The sequence below is a fragment of the Gobius niger genome (assembly GCF_951799975.1).
Source record: "Gobius niger genome assembly, chromosome: 15".
Taxonomy (NCBI): domain Eukaryota; kingdom Metazoa; phylum Chordata; class Actinopteri; order Gobiiformes; family Gobiidae; genus Gobius; species Gobius niger.
Window position 1 is genome coordinate 10,431,510 of NC_136866.1, and position 19,914 is coordinate 10,451,423.

The window sequence follows — 19,914 nt, forward strand, 5'->3', positions numbered from 1 at the left end:
CGGTTTATTAAGTAGGCCAACACGTTCAACATTCAATTCAAACCAGTTTATTTCTAAAGTAGTCTATTATAAAATCCAAGAACGCACGAAAATGTTATGTATGCAAATAAAAATGACAAGCAATGAAAATCTTGCCGCAAGCAATATAGAATGCCACAAACAAATCACACAACGCACAAAGAGATAGAAAATATTTTTGTTCTCAACTATTCGACATTATAAGCCAATGACTGAGAGTATTTTATGTTGTTTCAATCTATAAATCTAGATGGATCCAAATTAACACATCAAAATGTATCCAATATACAAAGACAAATTGCCAAGTGCCCGTTTTACAATATTTACAGCATGATGGGAGAGGGCGCAAAGTCAGAACGCGCGTAAAAGGTGATTTTACGCATGGCTGAGAATGTCCGAGAGTTTGTTTATGTATTCAATGGTGTATTTCAGGGTCTGTATCTTGGTGAGAGGTTGTCCTCTCTTGGTGTAATCTGGAGGCAGGTAGTCCCGAAGCTGGTGCAGGGCCTCCGCCAGGCTCCTCATGCGCAACTTCTCTCTCTCGCTGGCCTTCATGCGCCTCTTGGTGGACATCTTTGACTTGCTCTGCCTCTGCCCTGTGCGAGCGGTTCTTCGTCCAGAGTAACCAAAAGAAAACTCATTCTCGTGGGACCCGCTGGGGCAGAACATCTCCGGGGATGAGCAGCACAGAGAGTCCATTGAGGAGCCTGGAGAGCTGGCTTGTTCTTCACCGAAATTGTGGGGATCCACTTCCCACTCGCCTATTAGTTGAGTTGTTAGAACCTCCACGTTCATGTTGAAGAGTCCGGTGGCCGGTGAAGAGGCCAGTGACAGCGATATCCAGGTGAGTGACCAGAGTGACGTGCGAGTAAATCCGGAGCTCGTCTTTTTATATAGAAGCGGTCTCCGGAGGTTTATTAGTTCACAGCTGAGGCGGAAAAAGTTCAAAGAAAAGCTCTAAGTGCCAAATCGCGACCTTCCAGAAGGACGCCGTTCGTTATCACAGTGGTGTGAATAAGGTTAAATAGGCGGATAATGCAAGAGAAAGAAAAATAATTTGTGGGAAATCACTCTTTAAAGCCTGTTGACGACAATTGTCAGTTTGACGTGATTTGGTAATGAAGGACTAGTGGTTCTGGCCCTTCACGGTTTTACCTGTTGTTAGCACAGTGTGTATTGGGTTTTTGTATTGACCATAGGCTCCTGCTGTTGCGTGTGTAAGGTCATTTTACTAATGGGGTGGAAAGCAGAAAACAAATCTATACTTTCTTAATAATTGTCATTCCCTGAGCAAATTAATGACTCCAAAGCAAATTGTATCTTCAGTAATAGTTTGTGAAAGTTGTCAGGTACTGGTGCAATATCCAATCTATTTCACATTTGTAGAGAGCAGGTCCTGTTTTGACCAGTTCAGACCTGATGGCTGGATTGGTAATGTCCACAGAGGATGCAGCTGTCACCAAGCTCCTGCCAGACCTTTTCATGTCTGAAAAGGTGTGCAAGCCCTCACTCATGATCAAGGGGAACACCCCTGAGCGTTGTAAAACAATGTCCTCTGTGTGTTCCGCAGCTGCTTCTAGCACAAAGTAGTTTATTAGATTACCTATAAATTATAATGCAATCTTGTTTAAAAACTTGTATTATTAGTCAAATTATATTTTTAGAAAGAACAACAAACACTTCTTATTTCTGAAATTTTAGTTTCAGCCTCTCCGCTAATGGTAAAGGGCTGTCACAACAAATGACTGAATCATCACTCTCCAGGTCTATTGCAGGTGAAGCTGGACACTGAATGAACACATCATCTGTAATGGCAGAGGAAACATATCTGCATTTGCTCTGTGGAAGAAGGCTGGGTTTGTCAACTTCTAAACAATGGCTTCTGGATTTTGAGGTGTTTTCAGGGATTTTTAGCTCAACTGCTTTGGGAACTCGTTTTAAAGTAATGTCACTGTGCTTGGTCTTGATCTTGTTTTTTGACTGTCTTTGCGGTGCAATCTGGTTCTCACCGTCACTGTCACCACTGGACAATCCAGCACTCATGCATACAGTCTTTATTTTACCCATTCTGTTTTTGACTTTGTCACTTTGTCCAGGGTCAGAATAGGTTCTTTGTGGCACAAGTGATGATGCAAGAGTAGTTTTGACAAATTTAAACTTTTGTGGTGGCTTTGGGGGAGCATTGCATGAGTTGCTAGACTGAATGACAACTGGGTCCAAAGCTGAGGCCTGCGCTGGCTGTTTTGAAACATGCAATTCAGGATTTGCCACATTTGTTTTCGACAAATGGGGCACATTTTTTGCCCTTTCATGTGCATGTTTTGCCTGTTCTGTTTTTTTATGAGGTTTTTGATCATCATCTGAAGTTGTGTTTTGAGAAGAGCTATGTTTAGAAGAGAATGGCTTTTTACGTCCGGGTTTAGAAACATTGTCATTTCTATTGATTTGGCTGTTTTTGTTCCTCATCATTACTCGATCCCGTAAAGGCTGCTCTTCAAAATACTGCTCATTAAGTGGTGTGGAGTCAGTTGATCTGAGAATTTTAGTTTCCTGTGAACGGTCACCATTGTCTTTTCTTTCATTGAGTGGGATTTGCACGGACTTTGGTTGCACAGTGATACTCGTATTCACTGGAGATAATGGAGATGATGTGAAAGAGGCTGATTCCCAGTCAATATTGCTCAGATGTAGAGCACTTATAACTGCAGAGACAGACAAAGAAGCCGCTTCCCCTGACTTTGGAGGTGATGGCAAAGAATCTGAACGATTACCTAAACCTAAAGAGACAGCTTTTTCTTGCCTTTCATGGTTTACAACAGAGGCAGTCATAGTCATTTCTGGCTCAACTGGAGTAGAAATAGAAAGAGGCAACTTGGGCGATGGTTCAGCATTTGAGGATGAACTCTGAAGAGTCATTTGAGCGAGGAGATCAGAAATACCATGTGATCCATCAACTGTCTTCTCCTTTTTACCTTTAGGCTTCTTCTCTGAAAAGGAGAAAGACGTGTGTTACTTTGGCAGAAATGGTAAAAACATTGTTTTTTGGGGGCAGATCTACAGCAGTGAGGACCACAGGCACCAACACACAACATGCACAAAGTGATAACCAAACCTGTGAGACAGACACCTCTGTGCTGCATCAAAGCCTATGGTGCCAAACAGCACATTTCAGGTGTCAGAGCTGTTGTAAGACACAGTTGTGGAACAACACCACTAACTTTATGTGCCTTTGATCTGAACAACTATTAGAAGACTTATGAGCCTGAGTTTGATTTGTTCATGAAAAAAACAAACAAATGGTTAAATTCACTCTTAGTCTTGTTCTCCTCGGCCGTAGCTTTCTCTCTCTGGAAGCTCTCCACCACTTCAGGATACGCCAGTCGAAAAAGAGATTCTTCCTCTACTGTCCTGACTTCATCTTGATTCTCAGGAGCCGAGTCCTCAGGAAATGCATAATGTTCTGTAACATACAAAATTACACAATATGAGTATATTCTCATTGTCATTATAATATATGAAATAAGAAAAAAAAAAAAAAACTCAAACAACTGCCAGAAATTAGCATTGCCAAATGTTTAGAAGGGTCACATGTTTAACCAAATCGTAATTTAAAGTTCAACGATTGAAAAAAGAAATTCTAGCATGAACTGTGTGGGAGCAATATCTGCACTGGCTCTATTACTGTGTGTATAATTATTTGTTAAGAAAGCCCTAGTCTGAATTAGGGTAATGGAAGCTTCAGTCGCTCTTTCAGTCTAGCTCGTTAGTGAGATGCACTGTGATTTGACAGATTTCCCAGCCAGAAGAGGAAGCAGCTTTAGCACCTTGTGACTGTTGTGAGTGATCTGTCACCTCTGAACCCCAGCTCACAGACAGTCACTAACACACAGGCCGGGCGCGAGCTCCCTGCACCCCGACTTCTACTAAATGCAGCAGCTCAGTCACTCAAAGCAATATTTTTTCCAGCAAAAAAATAAAAATCTTATTGTTATTAACTAACCTGGTGTTGTCCAAAGAACTTCAAAGCAGGACACTCCATTTCTCACCCGAGGCTTTAATATTCTGCAAAAGAAAATTATTAATCATCAATTCTACATTGTGAAAGTATTATCTCTTTTCCATGAAGAAGCAAACATTGACTCACCGAAGTGGCTTGACTTGCATGAAGACATCTTTTCCATATTTTTTATTTATCAAATTTGTGTAGGTCATTAAGACAAGAATCTTTTCACTCGTGTAGTGTTTTGGCCATTCCATCTTATCATATGCAAATTTCTACATGATAAAGAACATTCTTAAAATACAATTAATAAACACATAAGAGGACATCCGCCGAAAGGTCGAAACATACCTGTATCAGCAGCATATTAGGTTGTCTCCTTTTAAAATGTGATATTGGCTTATCCTTTGATATTAAAAACTCATGAACAATCTAAAAAGCAAAATCACAAACTGTTACAAGTAAATAAATTATAGATATATACAGATGTTATTTTATTCAACTATGTTACCTCAGTGAAGGGAAAGAGGGGATTTGCAAGGGTTTTTCTACAAAAATACAATAAAACATTCATAGTTACACAGGGAGTAATAACTTACATTTGTGATACAGTTAGTTGGGTAATATTATATACTTTTTGATGTTTGTCTCTAAAGACAAAGCTTGGCGACTCTGTTCCCTGCAATGCCAGTCACACGGACACTGGTAGTCAAAGTCTTGAGGTTCACAAAATCTTTTACTATCACAGAGCAGGCATCCACTTTTCTCATGGGCTTTTGCAGAACCTACAGATCCAATCAAAATCAAGTAGATCAATTCAAAAACAGTGAAAACCAACATATCACACGTTCTCATACTCGCACATATGTGTATGTTTTGACATCACAGGATTAATGGCCTTTAATCAATCTTGTGTGAAACACTCTGTACCACTTGCTCAACACTTGCTTGGCAGCAAGCCTCTCTGGGAAAGGTTAGAGTTAAATGACCAGAGTTAAACAGAACTCACCAGGATGTCGACACACATTGCAGTGAGCAACTTTCTTCGCAGTTGGTTCTGGAAAAAAAGTCTTATCCTCTTTCCACTGACAAATTCTGAAGTGGTAAAAAAATATATATCAAAATGCAATGCTGGGAAATTTAAATTACAAGACTTAATATTATTACTTCTGTAAAATTGTTTGCCCCTCCAGAGTATGGATCAATCTCAGAGCTTGCTCTTTACCAACTCCTTGTATCCCCTAAATCAACATTAAGATATGAAGATAGTAAGTATAATATGTAAGCAAAGTCATAGTTTTTACAGAGAAACTTGATTAACCTTTGGAATATAGTCACATCCGAGAAAAATTGCCAGCCCAACCATATTTTCTCGGGAGAGATGTAGCTCCCTTTGCACATCACAGGTCTGGTAACAGTCAACCTGAGGGTCCTAGAGGAAACAATTTAATGAATCAGATTAAATGTATAATTAAACTAGAAAAGAAATGACAGATGTGGTTATTCACTTTAGTGTTCATGTTGAAGTTCCTATAAACAGTCCTAGCTCCATACAGGAAAGCATCTCCATCATTTGTGATGCAGCCATCAACCAGGCCCTGTGAGTCCAGATGGGCACACATTGCTTCTGCCTCACCAGCTGCTGTCACCCATGGGACACCCATGTAGTCCAACATCTCGGCACACTATGTAGAAAGCAGCAGAGAACAGAAGGTGTCATTACTATGATTTTTACTTAATAGCAACTTGGTATGGCTTAAAACTAAAGCAGTGTTTTGTGGTATAATTGTGAAGGCAAAAGCGTATGAATTAAAAAAAGATGAGAAAAGAACAATAAATAGCTGCAAAAACACAAAACTGTCAATAGAGCTAATTTGATCGCTGTACCTCTCTTAATACAGCTTTGAAGCGCCCTCTGTTGGTGTTTGTTGTGCTCTTCGGAGCAGCTGCAGCTTTCTGACTCGCTCCAAATCTGCCTTGATTCCGTTTGCTCATGGTTTCTGCTTTGAGTTTAGGGGCCTCTCCTTCCATTACAAAAACAAGTTTTACCCCCATAAGAGTAAGAGATGACACTCGAAAGAACAGGTTCCTGAACACAATGAACAATGTATGATTATGATAACAAATATCGTCACAATAAATAGCTGATAACCATACACATTCAATTATACTAAATACACAATAGTTACCTCAGATGGGGTTTTGTGACCCTACCCATCATAGCTTGGACATGCTGAGCCTCGCACACCCAAAGACTAAGATCAACTGCCAGCGTCTTTCCACTCAAGCTGTAGAGAGGCACTGACTTTCTGACGGGCTCAAGAATAGACCACAACTCATGGACACCCATTATCTCCAAATTAATGCTACTAAATTATCTGCACCTCAAAACAACAGCAACTCGATTTTTTTAAAAGATGGCGCCGTAAACTCGCCTCGTTCCCATTCGTTGAGCCATTTCCTCTGTAATAGCAATGCCGTCCGAAGGTTTTGCTATAACTACTTCCTTAATATGAGGTATGAGCATATTACACTGTTATTAGAGCAACAAATGGTCAAAAAGTATCAAATTAAATCTACTTTTTGACCGCTTTTCCTGAGCCACCAGCCGTCTCAGAACACTTTCGTCATCACCCTGCGTCGGTCTAACTGTTGCCATGGAGATGACGGATTTGTTGATAAAGTAAGGAAGGCTTCTGTTTTTACTTAGAAATAATGGACACAATAGAAAGCTCAAAGGTCCAGATCGAAATAGTTGGCTTGTTGAAAGAGGCTGAATTTCACGTCTCCAAGAGCTTAGCAGAGGTTTTTATTTTTTTATTGTGCTACCAGAACTGCTTTGATGTACTTAATCCATATAACTAACTAGCTTTCAACTAACAGGGTCTTAAGGAACAATTTCAAGAGGCATTCCACGAACCCCAAATAAAACCATTACTGGAAAATGAATGGGAAACATATTTGTGGACAAAAAAAAGGGTGAGTAGTGTAAACTAAAGTTAGGCCACTCTTTGCAATCCATGTAACGTTGGCTAAAGATTCGTTCAGACAACATTTACTTTTTTTGCATATTATAAGATGTAAATGTAAGACCACGGCTTAGTAGTTGAAGTTATGAAGGATAATTTACTTTGAGTTTTGGTTTCAACTATTCTCTGAACTGTTGATAGCTGTTAACATAGTTTACAGTTAATAGTTGATTACTAAATGTTTGTTAACCTAATGTGTTCATTTCATTAGCATCACATAGGCTTTCCATCTTTCAATGTTTGCAGGAGCTCAGAGGTGAAGTGTGGCAGTACTCCAGCAGTTTAATGTGCTTTCTGAATGGACAGCTTCTGGGAAACACGACTGATCTCTCCAAGTGGGCAAAGGATAAGTGGAATTTCACTATCACTCAGCCACCAGCCACCTATGAGGCTCTTGCTCAAGAGTACTACCACAGATACCTACAGAAAACAGGGGTATGTCAGCGTTAAGTTTGTCAAAGTAGCAGTGTATTATGTATTGATAGTATTAACTTACTATTCCGTTCAAGATACATTTGTGTGAGGCTGCATTATTGAAATAGCTAAGTTTCAATTGATATAGTATAAATGAAGGAATGATAAATGTGTACAAAACAGTTACATGCATATGGAAAACTTTAATCACAACGTAATAATTTCTCCCTATATTGCAGCATCACTTTGTTTTCATGGACATTAATATAGCCAGAGAAACGATCGGCAGATTATTGTTTGAGGTAATTCAACCATAGATCATTTATGTTATGTTGATGATCATGTCAATCTGTTTTTATGTGTTTACACTACAGGAAACTTGACTTTAAATAATTTTAATTGAATTGGTCGTGTGCTTTCTAGCTTTTCACAGATGTGTGTCCAAAGACGTCAAGGAACTTTAAAGCACTGTGCACTGGAGAGCTGGGTATGTCAGCTAGTGGTTTCCCTCTTTGCTACAAAGGCTCTGTGTTTCACCGTGTGGTGCCAAACGGCTGGGTTCAAGGTGGAGGTAAAGTTTCTTGTGGTGTTTTGAATATATGAGAAAAAACTAAAACATACGTAAAACATACGCTTGATGACTGTATTTCCCTTTTTGTTCTGAACATCCTAAACACAATTTGCAAACATTTGGGTCAATATAGTTACGTAAGTATAAGATGAAAACTCAAAGTGATTTTCTTTGAAATATCATCTTGGCTACTAATTCTCCTGGGTGAACTCCCCCAAAGTCGCATTTTACTCAAGTGTTTTCGAAGCACAAGGAAGCTCTCCGAAGTTTTTGTTGTGTCAAAGTAGCTCAGCAGGTAAAAAAGGTTGGAGACCCCTGCTCTACAATCTTTGATTTTGGTCTTTCCCTTTGTGAGTCATCACAGCAAATCTCCTGGTCTGTGATTTGTATTGCCTCAGTTTTTTTTTAATTTTTATTCACAGATATATCCCCAACACAGAGAGGTGATGGAGGAGAATCAATCTATGGCCAAGTATTTGAGGGTAAAACAATATAATGTGCTTAATAAATAATAATAGAAATAGGCTACATTGCTTGACTGCCAGACTCAAAAGTCACCCGCATTGTCCATATTTCTTTTCATTCATTAGATGAGAGTTTTGCTGTAGCTCACTCAAAGCGGGGCATTTTAGGAATGGCCAATAAAGGGCCTCATAGTAATGGATCCCAGTTTTATATCACTCTGCAGCCAACACCATGGATGGATGGAACCTATGTGGCATTTGGGTTTGTATAGCTTTGCATGCACACTTAAAACACACACACACACACAAAAACTGAAAAGTCTTTTCTAAACATTTTATTTGTTTATTTTATTATACAGTCAACTGATTGAAGGTGTGAATGTACTAAAAACCATTGAGGACGCCCCAACATCTAATGAAAGACCCAAGCATGATTGTAAAGTTATCAACTGTGGCATATTAAATATTTAATATAGCATTTGAAAGTTGAATTTATTAGCTGTGCAACATTAGTGTGCTGTGGGATAGGGATTTCATTCAAGTTCTACACTGAAGATCCAAAAAATCTGAATACCTATGTGCCATTGTAAAAAAATATTATAATCTGTATTCATAGACATAGAATAGAATGTTTTGTGAAAACAACAACACATTTTTTGTTCATATTTTGACAGTATTATTCATTGCTTGTTTTAACATGCTATGATGTCATAAAATAAGTGTTTAGAATTAAAGAAAACAGCTGTGTTGTAATACTTTAATTGTTTTACGTCATTTGTGTTGTGTTCCTTGTTACGTAGAGTTTTTTCTTTTATTATTTTGTTTGAGTTTGTGATCATAAACCTAATCCATTTTCTCGACGATTATAAAACCTCTCCCTCGACTCTGACGTACTCGTGGCTGCCTACGTCGCGTTTCTCCCTCCCAGTGAAAAGTGCCACATGACCTGTCAAGTAGGAAGTGGGATCCTTGAGCGCAATCAGCAGCAGCCCTCATAACGACAGGCGCAAAGGAATCTCTTACATTTCTATTTCTCAGTCGTAACGTTTTCTCTGGGACACATTTTATCTTCGACTTGAAGACCGCAATAAGTTGGCCGTAGACATGGACTGTAGGACGCTGTTTTGCGCAGTAGTTTTGCTGCTGGTTGGCGCATCTGCCGCGGAGGACTCAGGTAAGTTTGCGACCTCTCCTCGCTGAGCTAGCGCCTAGCTCCTGTAATGTCCCCGTGTTTATTCACCATTACTGCCTCTAAAACTGCTCCAGGGCCTCTGTCCTGCTACACTGCTGGCGTGGCTGATTTAATGTGTGTCTCCTGACTATGCCACACTGCTCTTTGTCCTTTGTACCTTTGGCAAAGTTATAACATTGTTGTTATTTCCTTGTTGACCATTGTATGCCCAGCCATTAGTCTTTAGCCAGTTAGCAGTAATCAAAGACCTTTATCTTTTTAATATCACGTTAGGGAAATTGATTTTTACCCAATCCTGAGCAATGTTTTAGCAATGTAACAAATTAAACAGACTGTTTTTTTTTTCTATTTGTGTGATTGTGTAGAATAAGTACTAGTTTTACATACACATTATATAACGTATTAATTTGTCTTTCAGATGATTGTTCAGCTCACCTGGATTGTTTGACGTGTGGAGTCAATGACTGTCTTTGGGCCAATTGCTCAACAAGTTCAAGTAAGTACAAGTATTTAGACTCAGGAAGCCACACTAAACTTAATGCACAGGTTTTCTTAATTTCTGACCAGGTATCACCAGCAAAATCAGTGGAACACAGTTAGTTTTGTGTGTTGTCCAGACACAGATAGCTACATTGATAAGAGGTTTTATTAGTGGGTATGGCGAGAATGAACAGCAGGCAGTGAGCATGTCATCACCCTAATTTTCCTGAAGCCAAACATGAGCTGCAAAGGTCTGGGAACTCTTTAAGGGCTGTGGTTTGGACTGGCTGGTTTAACGGGGATTTGGACTTGGATTCGGAATGAGGATGTTTGCCAGGATTTACAACTATATCTACAAGCACACTCAATGTTTTATCAATGTTTTATCCGTTGTTGAGAAATCAGGTATTTTTTATTACTTGATGTTTATTGTATTTGTTTAGTAGTCATTTGATGATAGGGTATTTATTAAGTAATGAGTTAACAACCTTTAGCACATTTTGTCCATTGCTGGGGTTGTGAAGATGACACAAGGAAGGATGTATGACAGGAAGCCTTTGCTGTCTTTGGAAGGAAGCTAAGAGCAAGTGAAAGGAAAGGGTCTGAATAATAACAAGAGCTTCACTCAAAAACACATACATTGGGCTGTACAAAATTGTTGTTTATTTTTCAGCTTATCTTAAACACAAAAGGAGGAATCTGGGATCTGATTGCATGGATAAATAATGTGACAGTGATACTCTTCTTTCCCTGGGAGACGACCTGTTTGACAACGTAGCAGGAGGCTTTGATTTTCTGGTCATGATATTTGTTTGCTCCGCACCCTCCCTTGGGTTGGTCTCCAATTGTAAAAACAGGACAGGATACAGTGAATACTATCGTGTGGTTGGACAGGACAGATGAGCTGCTAACAGTAAGAGAACTCTCTTGTTGTTGGCTTGGCTTGTAGCACCTGACAAACCTGAGAGAGTATAATAGTTCTGTCAGCACAAAATGAGGCAGGCTAGTAATGGTTATATGAGCCATTTCGCCATGTTGGTAACTTGATAATCACAATATAGAATAGATGGACTTCTGGTGCTCCTTTGCTCCGTCAATACAAAGTAGATCTTTTTTTCTTTACTCACTCAAGTGCAGCAGGTCAAGTTTGAAGTCATTTCTGATACATTTGGTACAGTCAGGTTTTGTAGATGGCTTAGTCACAAGAGAATGTGCTACTGGCGCACCTTGTGGAGATGATACAGTATGACCATTAGAGAGGACTTGAAGCCAGCTGCAAGTTTCACAGCAGCATGTGAGATAACATGGCTCCCACCACAGGGAAGTGAAAATCCCTCCTGCCTGATTGACGAAGGAGAAATAGCTTTGTCCAGTCATATTGAATGTTGCAACAAAGTTTCTTCAATTGCTCAAGTGAAAAAACAACAACTGATTAACCTATCATGGAGGGCATTTGGTATTGGTCTTATGGTCTTGCCATTTGTGATTTTTGCCAGTTTTGTGTTATGAATTTGAGGTCAGGTCTAAATCTATGTTGGAAAATGAAAAGCATAGGTAGGTGAGTCGTTAGGCTGGGTCCTGTGTAAAGGGAAAATATGATGCTCTTAACGAGGTTTGCTGTCGTACCGCTGAGGTTTGTGTCATTTTGTGTGATACATGTGCCATCTGGCAGCAGTCATTGTGCCTCAGTGTTCTATATTATTGCACAACACTGTGTTGTGGGGCTGTGTAGCACCTGGCACACCTTTATGATGTTTCATTTTGGGTAATAATTCTCCACTTGTTCGTCATTAAGTGAAAGAATAGAAAAGGTGGCTCTCGAAATTCATTCAGTGATTTTAGTATTCACATTTTAAGGATTATAGCTTTGTTCGGCCATCTTCATAGTAGCTTCTTTGTTGTCATTCATTTGCTTGTTGTCAAAATTATTGGGATAAAACATTAATTTCATATGAAATTGAATGAGAAACTATGATATCTATGTTATCTATTTTTTTGTTGAGGCGTTCAGTCACAGGATATGAACAACAGGAACTTGGTGTGAAAAACCGCCTGGCCAGTGGCCACAAGGTTCTGATTGTCGTTGGTTGGTTAAAGAAGGACTCATAGTGACACAGACCTCTCTACTCTTATAGAAATACTGACTCTTGATATAAAAAAAAAAACATCTATAAAATGATTCCGGTAATAAAAGGATAATGGATAATTCATTCACTCAGTAGTACTAAGTATTCAGGCCAGACAAAGCTTACTGTAGGCGATCGGGCAAAGTTCCTCCCGGACATAGTTGATCAATAATCTACTTGTATAATTAAAATGGCCTCTATGTAGGACAGGAGTATAAATGATAGTCTCTATCCGTTTTCTGAACTGTACAGTTACCAAGTAAAAACTAGGATACAGAATATGACACCACAGTGAATTGCACAAGTCTTAACGGTTGTGACATCTAATACCACATGACCATGTATCACAACCGCCTGCGTGGTGTAGCAAAGAAAATAAAACATGTCTGGATTTGGTCTCTTCAGTATTTGCCCTCTTTCCCTATTTTCCTCTGTATTTGTATTGGACAGTTCTAATGTGGCTAAATGTTATCCTTTTCTTTCAATCAGCACCTGGCTGTTTCAATAGGACTGTAGTTGAAGATGGAAATTGTGTTAACGTCACTTGCTCAGGTAAGTCACACAGTAATGCTATTTATTTATTTCAAATGGTAACACATTGCATACATTTGATAAAACTGTGGATCCAGCTACACTTATTTAGTTGGCTACTTATGCGCAGCTGTCTTCTAACATTGAAAAGTGGGCTCTGTTCCCGCTTACGTCAAAGCAATAACATGGGGGTGTTTCTGCTAACGTCAATGTGGTGGTCTCGTTGCTTTTGTCCTCCCTTGCTTGGTGTTGGTTACCTGTCTAGCTGCTGCAGAAACGACTTCTTCCTCCACTTCTGTCAAACCAACTACCCACAAGGCTTCCACTGCTCTTCCCGCCACCACTAAACCAGTCACCACCGTCACCACCTCGACTAATGGCACAACAGGTAACGGCCCCAAATGTCCGCAGATCCCGGCTAGAACATGTGACGCCCTATTCAAGGTATATGCTTTGTGCAATGGGGTCCAAGAGTTTACATGTCTGTTTGTTTCTACAGATAATTCAACTGGCACTCCTGCTCCCCCTTCTGTCGGCCCAACTAATTCCACCAACACCACTATAACAACTCCTACAGGTGCGTAATGGCAAATACATGTGTATTTAGGAGAAGAAAGGATCATTTTAACTGTGTTGAGTATGGATGTCATCATGTCCAATTTGCTAATTTAAAGTGATAGTCTATAAGATGGCAAAATGAGGAGAGAAAGAGAGCAATCCAACTCCTTCCCCTCCTGATTGTAATGAAATGATGGTACTTACTGTACATTAAGTCAAATTGCAGGTTCATGCAGTCAATTATTCGCAATCTATAAAAATTGTAAAACATCACTTTAATAAATGTACCATATGGCTGAATAAATGAAAGTAGGGATGCACCGATACCACTTTTTCTAAAACCGATACGAGTACGAGTACTTGGATTTAAGTACTCGCCGATACCGAATACCGATACGAGTACAAGGCATTTTCTTCAACATTATTTCTTTTTTCACAGCAGATTGGTTTGTAATTAGTAAATTTACTCATTTACATTTCCTTAAGTAAAGTAGGCCACACATTTAAGAGCCGTTATATTAGAATTGTGCTGATGCCATTTTTTTATTTATTTTTTATTTTCATTCAATATAATTTTTAATTTTTATTGCACTGTCCATCATAGACAGAAAAGCCCATGTCCAAAAGCTCCTCAATGCCTGTGCTTTATTCATTTGTATATTTTTATTTAACAATAGTATTGAGATGTTACTTAAATGGTCTCTTTTCGTCTTTACTTCAGCTCCGTGTAGATTTTCTCGTGTGTTTTGTAGCAACTTAGCGAGAAGCTACAGCGTTTTCATTGTTCTGCTGCAGCTCATTTTCGCTCAATATGGACATGCTGTATGTCTTTAATTTGGATTTTCTGAGGACTTTTTGGTCGCTGGGTTAGTTTTTCAGAAGAATAAACCCCTGGGCATAAAACGGCGTCAGAATGGCCAAAAGTGCGCTAGCCGCGAGTTAGCATCGTTAGCCTGTATGCTGTAAACACTGCAGACTCCACGCTGCAGCACGAACAACATTTAGCTCTGGTTAAATCCAGCACAGACTCTGATTTAGAGAGCGCAGTCTGTAATAAAGGCAGCTCTATGTGGATTATTGTATTTGCACTAAAGAATTCTCCAGTTTGTTGCTATTTTCTCTCCTCAGCTGAGAGGTGCGCCTCGTAGGTGCGCTGGCCACACGTCAAATGGTATCGGTTTCTGGTATCGGGACCTCATGAATGAGTACGAGTATGAGTACAAGCATGTGGTATCGGCCCGATACCCGATACTGGTATCGGTATCGGTGCATCCCTAAATGAAAGTAACAATTGTGAAACAGAAATGGTTTCCCCAAACCTGCTGCAGTTGTGCTTCCCCCATAGATTCTTTGTTTATTTCAAGCGAACATAGCCTTTTTTAAACCATACTTTTAAAATGTTCTGATACAAAGGTTCACTGTAAGTGCCACCCAAGAAAAACTTGGCTATATGCGTACCACCAGATCTAAACCCAGATTATAATAGAACTGAGCCAGGCCAAAACAGGGGCTGAAAGTCTCAACAAGGGCTCAACTTGACCTAAAATAGGTATAAACTAAAGCTATTATAGTCCTATAGGGCTAAAAGTAAGTAAAAAAAACAAATTAAATTGTCTCCTAAAAAAATCAACCCAAAACTTGTGTACCACCTGAAGCATGTGCATGACTTCAGTGTTTTTTGAACCACAGTTGTAATGCGTATTTTGACAAATATACTGAAAAGTCAACCATTTTTTTAAAATGTGTCTCAGCTCCCACCAATGCAACTACACCTCTCACCCCGACCACTGAGCCTCACCACAACACCTTCGATGCTGCGAGCTTCATCGGTGGGATAGTCCTGGTCCTCGGTCTTCAGGCAGTCATCTTCTTTCTCTACAAGTTCTGCAAATCAAAAGACCGCAACTACCACACTCTTTGAGGTCTCTATTCTTTGCACTTTCCTCCCAATCGAGAACCACCCCAGAAGACGACACAATGGACTCAAACAGTCTTTTCAAGCAAGTGTTACTCACCTTTGCACATGCAATTTTTGCTCTGCTGTTGCATGTATGATATTTATTTGCAAGCACAGTGGAGTAACTTGAAGCTTACCGAATGGTTTCCTGTTGCTACATCAACACCAATCATGGCATTAGTTATTCTATGTATTCATCACAGCATCAACCGTTTTTGTCAAATTTACTTTTTCAATAGTCAGAAGTTCAAGGGCCTTGCTTTAGAGAGATGTAGCTTCAATGTCGTGTATTTTGCTACATTTACTCTTCAATTTGGAAACGCTGTTTGAGTTCAAAGCTAGACTTGAGCAATGATTCTGTGTTGCTTCTGACCTATATAATATTAGGCTTCATATTGTTCATTATTGAGGTGGAGAACAGGGCAGAATTCAATGAAAATGTTTTCCTTTTAGCTGGCAATAATCTCTGTAATTACTGGTAAAAAACATCTTAAAGCAATGGATGGTGATCTTATTTTTTAAGCGCCAAGATGTGGTGACATTATTCAAAAAGTAAATGTTTTCTGAAGCTAATCCCCAAGATATTCCTAAATGTGAAGTTTCTGAGATTTTTTTTTGAGACATGTCGTCCCTGCCCTCCACCTGAGTTTTAAGATTTCTTCTCAACTTAAAAGCAACACCTAATCATTTTACATTGGGGTTTAGGGTTCACTGCAATGGCCGACATTTAGCAGCTTGGGTTTGTCCGTTCGCCGAAGGCTAGTTGTTGTAAATGTCAAACAAGACCTGCCCATAGACCAGCTCAGTGCAATAAATGCCATCTTCAGTTCATGACCCATCGAAACGTTTTGTTTTGTTCTAGTTGTTGTGGGTCAAATAATGAAAGGTTGCAGAATATCTCACAGTGAAATAGTGTAGAAATGTGTGACAGAGAAAAGCGTATGCACCTTGTGGAGCGAGACAGCAGTGAAGTGCCTTTATCGTCCAGCCTAGGGTTAAACGGAGAGGAAAGGAAATAGTGTTAATATGGGTATACGTCCTCTGTTGAACTATGCTAGTGTAGGTGAACCTGCTGGACTGAAATGGATTTTATTGAAGCTCATGTCAGGTAATTGTTATTTACGGTCGTGCATTTTTGAGATCTCCTGTAAAATCTCAAGATAGAAGTGCTCAGTGATTTTGAGCTATATTTACGGCCTCTCGCGATACGGATATTGCGTCACCTACTATTGCGATAATGATAATTTGGAGATGTATCGTGCAGCCCTTGTCTTCTTACCAGTGAGTGACCCACACACAAAAGGGTAGATTCTCGTTGTAGCAGCGCAAATGTCCTCTCATCTAACAATTTATGCTGTTCTAGTTGTAAATCGTGTTGCCTTTTTAGCGTAAATTGTAAGCCGGCGGGATGTTTGGCGTTGCGTGCTGCGGCACCATCTGAAGATTGTACCTCAAAGACAATAAGTATGTAGAATTTTCAGACATGACATGAGAGGAGTGGCGTGTCTAATGCACATGTGATTTCGTAGTGCAAAACAATTAAGTGGCCAAGCTTAAGCTCGCGTCTCGTTCTTGAAGTAGCTTGCTGCTAACTGTGATTTCAATGGACCTCCTGTAGATAGCCATGTTCTGTTTTTATGTTGTTTTCAGATCGAGGAATGAAGAGATATATCTTTCGCTAATAATTGCTCGTCAAGAATGCCATTTGGTTTATTGCCTTTTTAGTTGTTGCATGCTGGATGTTTGGAGTTGTAATCCCCCCCCTCCCTTTGCATATGCTCTAATAGGGATTTAGACATGCGTACTAGACCACTTGTGTTGTGAGCTATAGCCGAAATAATGCCTTGAAACATTGTGCATCAAACCAAAGTCATCAGTTATGGCATGGAAATTTAGTGTTGCACTGACCAGCTTTGTAATTCTTGTTCTCAAACTTACCGCTGCCTGTAAGATAGCCTTGAATATTTGTAATGATAACAAGTACTTTTTGCCTTGTATGCCAAAAGTTACAACTACCGGTAATGTTTTTTGCCTCTGACAATTTATGTTGCCGTCTTCTTTGCTGCTCGCTCTCATTAAAGCCTTTTACCCGATATTATACACTCACTTAGGGGCATTAGGCTATAGCCCAAAGATGCGAGAGTGCAGGATAAACATTTGCCTTTTCTGCAAACATCCTTTCTCATAGATTTATGAAAATAAAGAAGGTTTTCTAGATCAGTGGTTTTCAACCAGAGGGTATATGAGCATTGGGCTGGGGGTACTCAGAATATTTGTAGGTACAACTAAATTTCAATAGAAGGTAATAATAGAAGTTCAATGTTTTTTTGTTTTTTTTTGCAGTAACATGCTTGAGTTAAATATTATTCTTTAGATATTTAATTTGAAGTATTATAAGGGTAATAGTAACACTTCTTTGGCACAGAATTGGAAACAAGAAAATGGAATTATTGCCATAGAAGTATTTGATAGACCACTTTGTTGATAATCAGCAGAAAACAAAAGGTAACGGGTACACTGGTACACTGAAAAGGTTGGGAGCCACTGCTTTAGGCGGTGAATTGTTAGCTTTCTTGCTTTCGAGTATTCCAATCGCATTCCTCAAATTCACAGCATCACATGTTGAGTGGTGCCACAAAACATCTGCAGCGTCATAGAGACCAATAGGCGAAGCCATTGTGTTGAATCCACTGCAGCCACAAGATACTCAGTCCCCTATGGAGAAGTGCCTTATTCAGTTCAAATAGAGAATGTAAAACGATGCGCCACATGTATTTTACGACTCGGCACTTTCAAACCAAACTGTTTTTTTGTGTTGTCTCTTCATGGGCAACAAACTCATCATTAAGATCATATAGTGCATTATAGTTTTTGTTGTGCAAAAGTGCAACTCAATAAATCTGAATATTAGGGGAAAGTCATCAGCATCTTAATGACTCTGTTACAGATTTTGACTTCAAATTCATGTTTCTAATGAGAGAATTTGAAATATTACTGGACCTGACTTTATTTCACTCTATTGATTCATTTTTGCCTTCATTCAGTCGACTTTTTGGTTCACTTTCCCCCCAATATTTTGATTTATTGTGATGCACTTTTAACATTCGGTTGTTATATTGTACTTTTTATGTCAAAATTCCTTCCTATGTTATAGTTGCCCCACAATGTCCTTCCAACACTTTATATTTAATACAAAAGTGCATTTCGTTTGAGAACCTATTGTTGGCAGGTCGTGTTAAAAAGATGCATTTATTTGAGTTTTCCCCTGGTACGATTACTAGGCCAAAATCCCACTCGACAGCCATGGACTACAGATCCCACAATCCCTCCCAAGTTGTGCTTTATTTGTGACATTTCTCTCTGAATCTTCAAAATAATTGCCCTTGGTTTGTTTTACTGTTGCTTAGTTTGACAATGTTAAATCATTAAAGTTGGAATATTGTAAAACGAAAACGTGTAATCCTTGTGTCCGGTGCCTACTTTCCTTGGAGCCTTTGTAATTTACATGACAAATCACAAGTGCCTCGTTGCCATCGTAACGTTTGTCGAGTGCTTGCTCAGAGAAGTAAGGTATCAAATTCAAGCCCTGTTTCTAGCCACAGTTAATGTTTATGGTCAGCAAGGAGAAAGGGGACTCTTATTTTGTTGATTTAAAGTAGGCCTTATTCTTAATGAAGTCCTGTTTAGGTCCATGGTGAGCTTTGATTTTCAAGCACATATGAGAGGTTAGACACATTCTCCACAAGAACATAGTTAATATATTTAGGATGTAATGTGTAGAACGGTTTCTGATTAACCACAGGAAATGAAAGAGCTAATCTTTGGTTAGATTTTAATCATACTGTGGAAGCAACATCTGAAACCGTCCTCATTCATTGGTCACATTCAAAGTTCCTGTTTTTTTTTTTTTATGGTCAATGCTAATGTAGCAAAAAGGCTTTTAAAAAGGACAGTCGTGAGCATAATGGTTTACCAAAATCTTGACATTCTTGGCTGAGGCGTGTACAGCTGCTTTTTGCTGAGTAAAGAGAAACTGCGTCCTATTCCTGATGTGGCCCCAGTCTCCAGCAGAAAGGACCTGTGATAGAAAAAATACTAAAACTAATCCTCAGGACATCACATGTAAACAGAAGTAGACCTTTTTTTTTTTTTACTTGACACAAGAGAGCAATTCAATATGCAAAGTTATTCTAAGGTACAATTGTGAGAAGTGATTTTGCACAGAGGGTTTACTAAACTTCTCGGGCTGAGACCTCAAATCCCCCATTTGAGTCCGTTTTTGATATATTTATGCCCTTAATTTTCCTGCCATAACTCTATTTCAGTTCTTCAGCAATGACTTCATAAGTTGTAGGCCAGTGAATGGAAAAGAAAAAAAATCAGGAGAGCCTTGCTAACCTGATTGCAGTGTCCACTCCTGCTGTGTAATCTAATAAAGGAGCCCAGAGAAACAATGCAATACACTGCTCTGAGTCTATTTAACCAAGTGGTGAGGTCCATGTCATGCAGAAAATACCAGAACCAAGCAATGTCTGCGCTATAATGAACTGAGAAATGTTGGATGAGACAATAAA

General features: G+C 39.3%; 4 protein-coding genes across 5 annotated transcripts; 2 read left to right on the plus strand and 2 right to left on the minus strand.

Annotated features, from left to right (window-relative positions):
* Positions 1-393: 393 nt before the first annotated feature.
* On the minus strand, positions 394-813 carry msgn1 (mesogenin 1; the record flags this gene model as incomplete). The annotated part of the gene is made up of 1 exon (XM_079572558.1): positions 394-813. The coding sequence occupies one exon, from the start codon at positions 811-813 to the stop codon at positions 394-396; it is 420 nt and encodes a 139-aa protein (XP_079428684.1).
* ppil6 (peptidylprolyl isomerase (cyclophilin)-like 6) lies at positions 683-8,991 on the plus strand. 2 transcript variants are annotated; one of them, XM_079572443.1, is made up of 8 exons: positions 683-862; positions 6,902-6,997; positions 7,294-7,482; positions 7,701-7,763; positions 7,885-8,032; positions 8,455-8,514; positions 8,623-8,758; positions 8,856-8,991. In XM_079572443.1, the coding sequence occupies exons 1-8, from the start codon at positions 812-814 to the stop codon at positions 8,965-8,967; spliced, it is 855 nt and encodes a 284-aa protein (XP_079428569.1). In that variant the 5' UTR covers positions 683-811; the 3' UTR covers positions 8,968-8,991. The 2 variants fall into 2 exon arrangements, with proteins under 2 accessions (XP_079428569.1, XP_079428568.1); XM_079572442.1 differs by lacking the exon at positions 683-862 and adding an exon at positions 6,717-6,823.
* gen1 (GEN1 Holliday junction 5' flap endonuclease) lies at positions 2,487-6,515 on the minus strand (the record flags this gene model as incomplete). Its single annotated transcript, XM_079572473.1, has 14 exons — positions 6,208-6,515; positions 5,906-6,107; positions 5,527-5,703; positions 5,340-5,450; positions 5,186-5,259; positions 5,028-5,113; positions 4,653-4,803; positions 4,530-4,566; positions 4,370-4,450; positions 4,163-4,293; positions 4,019-4,080; positions 3,329-3,478; positions 2,640-3,005; positions 2,487-2,551 (listed from the first exon to the last, which is right to left on the minus strand). The coding sequence occupies exons 1-14, from the start codon at positions 6,366-6,368 to the stop codon at positions 2,487-2,489; spliced, it is 1,854 nt and encodes a 617-aa protein (XP_079428599.1). The 5' UTR covers positions 6,369-6,515.
* Positions 8,992-9,434: 443 nt separating the features above from the next.
* cd164 (CD164 molecule, sialomucin) lies at positions 9,435-15,781 on the plus strand. Its single transcript, XM_079571667.1, has 6 exons — positions 9,435-9,670; positions 10,107-10,184; positions 12,784-12,846; positions 13,091-13,213; positions 13,325-13,402; positions 15,135-15,781. Exons 1-6 carry the CDS (start codon positions 9,601-9,603, stop codon positions 15,302-15,304), a joined length of 582 nt encoding a protein of 193 aa, XP_079427793.1. The 5' UTR covers positions 9,435-9,600; the 3' UTR covers positions 15,305-15,781.
* The last annotated feature ends 4,133 nt before the right edge of the window (positions 15,782-19,914 follow it).

What these genes read in the sequence shown, in the direction of transcription:
- ppil6 (XM_079572442.1), top strand. Translation starts at nt 6,734, where the DNA reads ATGGACACAATAGAAAGCTCAAAGGTCCAGATCGAAATAGTTGGCTTG. An exon ending in ATTTGTGGACAAAAAAAAGG is followed by an intron (nt 6,998 to 7,293) that starts GTGAGTAGTGTA and finishes CAATGTTTGCAG; the next exon opens with GAGCTCAGAGGTGAAGTGTG. An exon ending in CGGCTGGGTTCAAGGTGGAG is followed by an intron (nt 8,033 to 8,454) that starts GTAAAGTTTCTT and finishes TTTTATTCACAG; the next exon opens with ATATATCCCCAACACAGAGA.
- cd164 (XM_079571667.1), top strand. Translation starts at nt 9,601, where the DNA reads ATGGACTGTAGGACGCTGTTTTGCGCAGTAGTTTTGCTGCTGGTTGGC. An exon ending in ATCTGCCGCGGAGGACTCAG is followed by an intron (nt 9,671 to 10,106) that starts GTAAGTTTGCGA and finishes TTTGTCTTTCAG; the next exon opens with ATGATTGTTCAGCTCACCTG. An exon ending in CTCGACTAATGGCACAACAG is followed by an intron (nt 13,214 to 13,324) that starts GTAACGGCCCCA and finishes TTGTTTCTACAG; the next exon opens with ATAATTCAACTGGCACTCCT.